Source organism: Rana temporaria, chromosome 2 (assembly GCF_905171775.1).
Source record: "Rana temporaria chromosome 2, aRanTem1.1, whole genome shotgun sequence".
Taxonomy (NCBI): domain Eukaryota; kingdom Metazoa; phylum Chordata; class Amphibia; order Anura; family Ranidae; genus Rana; species Rana temporaria.
The window spans coordinates 47,871,214-47,875,836 of NC_053490.1; the positions used below are offsets into that span (position 1 = coordinate 47,871,214).

Genomic DNA, 4,623 nt, shown 5'->3' on the forward strand with positions numbered 1-4,623 from the left:
TAGTCACTGATGGTATCATCAAATTTTTTGTTGAAAATATTTGCGCAAATATTTGCATGTTAACAGGCAATAGACTGATTTATCTGAGCGGTGCTGGAGCATGGGCTGGTTGGTGGGTGCACTGACACTGGCCAAACACAGAGCCGGAGCCAGACCCATAAACATCTGACTATCTTCTGCCAGACAACTGCATGAAAGATTTAGGGCCCTTTCACACGGAGCGGATCAGTAATGATCCGCTCCGTGTGTCCGCAAAGCTTAGCGGGGATCCTCCGTAAAATCCCCGCTGAGCTGGCAGCTGACAGGGCGGTCCCCCGCACACTCTCCCCTATGGGGGATCGGACGAACACGGACCGTATGTCCGTGTTCATCCGATCCGATCCGGCAGACGGAAGAAAAATAGGATTTCTTCCGTCCGCAAATGCGGATCTTTGCAGAGGCGGACAAATTACGGGTGTCAGCGGATGTTCATCCGCTGACACCCGTAATCACATAGGGACCCATGTATGTCCCGTTTTCATCCGCAAACGGACGGATGAAAACGTGGACATACGGTCCGTACGTGTGAAAGGGCCCTAAACCTGGTCATCCAAGCGCAGCTGTATCTGTATTTCAATAAAACGTTCCTATCCTGAGTGGTGCGATTCTTCTGTGTTCAGGGGAGGGAGGTTGAAGCTCCCCTAACCGCAGCAGCTCCTAAACTCTGGTGAAAGAATCGCATTCAGGATAGGAATGTTTTGACCGTCGGCCCCAAACCGAGGCAAAAACATGGCAAAATTGAGGCACAATTTTGTTTCGTTTTCCCACGGCCGGCGGTCAAAGTAGGCTGTATGTACATGAAGCCTAAAGCAGGCCACACATTATGCAATTTTCTTTCGTTCAACCACAGATTAAAGGAAAGAAAATAGCTTGACACCCCATCAACACATTCAGGTTGCGCTACTGTATTCTGACAGTGGGAACTTTATGAAAACGGTGTTCAAACCACACAAGTGAGGTATCGCCGCAATCATTAGAGCGAGAGCAATAATTCTAGCCCTAGACCTTCTCTGTAACTCAAAAGATGCAACCTATAGAATTTTTTAAATGTCGCCTACGGAGATTTTTAAGGGTAAAAGTTTGATGCCATTCCACGAGCGGGTGCAATTTTAAAGCGCGACATGTTGGGTATCAATTTACTCGGCCCAACATTATCTTTCACAATATAAAAAAAAATTGGGCTAACTTTATTGTTGTCTTATTTTTTAATTAAAAAAGTGATTTTTTTCGCAAAAAAAGTGCGCTTGTAAGACCACTGCGCAAATACGGTGTGACAAAAAGTATTGCAATGACCGCCATGTTATGCTCTAAGGTGTTAAAAAAAAAACAATATAAAATGTTTGGGGGTTCTAAGTAAGAAAAAAAAAACAATATAAAATGTTTGGGGGTTCTAAGTAATTTTCTAGAAAAAAAAACTGTTATAAACTTGTAAACACCGATTCTGAAAAACAGGCAAGGTCCTTAAGTGGTTAAAATATTGATTACTTGTTGCTCCTCGTTTAACAACCAGTTTAACTACCTGGCCTTTGGAACAAAACATGGTCGTTAAGTGAGGAGTACCTACAATGAGTAATAATATTCAAGAGGTAATTGGTTCCAAATGAGGGATGTCCCTGCAAAGTCAGAGAGTTGGGAGTTAGCCGCCGGCTATGGATTACTGCCCTTTATATAGCTGCACTCGTTCCTCTTTGATCAGAATAATCCTTCGTCATATAAAGTCAAAGCTGCATTCCAGGTTATCAGGATGTGCAGTCTGCTTCCCTCTGCTGGCTCTCTAGCATCATTGCTCCTTCCGTCCCCGCGTCTCCTGCACAGCAGGGAAGGGGTTATTTTTCCTTGGGCAGAGAATCGGCTAAGTCCAAGGCTCTGATTGTCCCCTTTAAGTCCATCTCAGGTTTCTCAGGGAACTTCCTGAGTGACAGATGACATCACTGGAGGTGTGACCGACTGATGATGTGGAGCTGTGTGGCTTTGCTGGTCGAGCAAAGAGAGGAATTCTTCTGTAGCACAAGGCTATGAGTGTTCTCCTCTGTACTAAGTTCAGGTCATGAAGGGGATGTCTGTGGCAGAGATAGAGACGAAGTGCAGTGACAAGAGGGACACACACAGAAATCAGAGGACTTCACAAGCATGCAGTGAGGCTGCCCGAGGGGTGTGGAGAGCTGAATTTGAATTGCATCTGCGACAGGCTGAAAGTAAAACGATGCCCGCATGGAAATCACACAACCACGTCTTCTCCTCTTGCTGCCCGTAAATGAGGAAGCCGACTGCTCTCGATGTCTTGAGGTTGATCTCTTTTTGGTGAGTTCCAGTTCTCCGCGACGCAAGGAAATTTTCAGGCAGTACAAGAATATAATGCAACCCCAGGACAGGCGACCCCATGGAGTGACTTGTAACAAGTGTCAGAACGTGCATGCTGATTAGACTTGTTGAACCGATTTACATTCCCGTTGCTTTTGTCTGTCTTTCAAACTTCTTAAACCTGCTGGGAAAAAAAGAAAGAAAAGAAAAAATAAATTGACTTTTTTTTGTATTGCTGAATACAGAGGCATTTATGGCCACTGCTGACCGCTGTGCCTGGGCACCGACGGTAGACCTACGGCATCTAATGTTTGTTCATGTTGCATTATATAGGCAAGGATGAAAGGAGACAGTTTCATGTTTTTCCCAAAACTACGAGGATGGAGACCTTGTTGGAGGGCACGCTGGAGGGCTGTTAAGTCACAGATTCTTGCAGCCAGTTTGATCTGCACGGTACTTTTTGTATATGCATGTACACAGGATTTATTGCAAAGTCCTGTGGATTTTTCCTTGCTGTGGGGAACGTCTTCTCCACCAACACAGGTGACTCTCCTAATCTGGTACGAGCCCTTTGGCAAACTGAGACGGCTTGGAGACTGCCGCGTCCTTTTCAACATCACCGGTTGTCACCTAACCACCAACAGGAGCCTTGTGCAAGAGGCTGACACCATCTTGTTCCATCACCGGGACATTGGAGACTTTGAGGATTTTCCTTTCGAAAAACGCTTACCTTCCCAGAAATGGATCTGGATGAACTTTGAATCTCCGTCACATTCCTCTTGGTTGTCCTCCCTAAGTGGAATATTCAACTGGACCATGTCCTATAGAGTAGACTCAGATATATTTGTGCCATACGGCTATTTATTTTCCAGGAAACGCTCAAAAATAATACTCCCACGGAAGAAAAAGTTGGTGGCGTGGGTTATAAGCAACTGGAACGAGGACCACGAAAGAGTTCAGTATTACAACCAACTGAGGGAGTACATAGATATCGATATCTTTGGGCACTACGGGATAGATTTGAAACAGGATAACATTGTAAAAACTGTGTCGGAATATAAATTTTACCTCGCCTTCGAGAATTCACTGCACACAGATTATATCACAGAAAAACTATGGCGGAACGCCTTCAAGTCTAGCGCGGTCCCTATTGTCATGGGCCCTAGTCGGTACAACTATGAGATGTTCATCCCACGAAACTCCTTCATCCACGTGGATGACTTCTCAAGTCCCCGCAAGCTTGCCATGTACTTGAAATATTTGGATAAAAACATGCACATGTACCGGAGGTATTTCACGTGGAGGAAGAGGTACGATGTTCACGTGACCTCGTTTTGGGACGAACATTATTGCACAGCCTGCGAAACTGTGAAGGCAGGTGGAAGTCAGCATCGAACGGTAACAGATCTTGCAGGATGGTTTGAAAGTTGACAACACTTCTGATTAATGAGAAGCTGTGAAATTGCATAGGCTCCATTGTTTCATAAAAAAAAATTGCTGACATCAGATTTAAAGCTCTGTTCCACTGCATGGGAGAACATAGTCTCAAGCACAGACCAAACTACAAACACGATACAGTTCCCTAACCAAACACATTTCTTGGCATGTTTTGCACAGTGGACCCATCATGCTTGAATAGGAACTCAAATATTTTTTTTTTTTTCGTGAAGTGGACGAAAAATATCTCTTTTATTGATAACTGTTAAAGTAACTTAATGTCTTCAGGTTCAGTGACGCATTTTTATTTTTATTTCTATTTATGCATTTGTGATTTATAACGGATGTGTTTTTAACTTAAGATTTTCAAAAGTAAGTTATTTTGTGGCTAAATTATTATATTTTTTTTAATGAATGAATGAATATGCCATAAAGAAAATATGACTGTTAATGTTTGTGACATTGTAACAAATTACTTGAAAGCTTTAAAGGACCACTATGCATAAATGACATCATTTTCATAACTCATTTTATGTAAAAGAGATTTTAATGGGAGTCGTCAACACATATGCTGAAGTTTCACAAGAGAATGATTTTTCAAATATAGTGTTAGGGAGGGGGTGTTGGAGATGTTTGTCAGCCAAGCTAGAGTAATACTAATCTTCAGCTGCCTTTCTTAAAGTGGAGGTTCACCCGGAAATTACGATTTTTAACCTTAGATTCCTGCTCATTTTGTTTAGGGGAATCGGCTAGTTTTTTTTAAAATCGAAGCAGTACTTACCGTTTCAGAGATGCATCTTCTCCGCCGCTTCCGGGTATGGGCTGCGGGACTGGGCGTTCCTAATT

The 4,623-nt window shown here is 43.2% G+C and overlaps 1 protein-coding gene across 1 annotated transcript; it reads left to right on the forward strand.

Moving 5' to 3' along the window:
- Nucleotides 1-1,848: 1,848 nt before the first annotated feature.
- FUT4 (fucosyltransferase 4) lies at nt 1,849-4,287 on the forward strand. Its single transcript, XM_040340166.1, has one exon. The coding sequence runs from the start codon at nt 2,680-2,682 to the stop codon at nt 3,769-3,771; it is 1,092 nt and encodes a 363-aa protein (XP_040196100.1). The 5' UTR covers nt 1,849-2,679; the 3' UTR covers nt 3,772-4,287.
- Nucleotides 4,288-4,623: the final 336 nt, after the last annotated feature.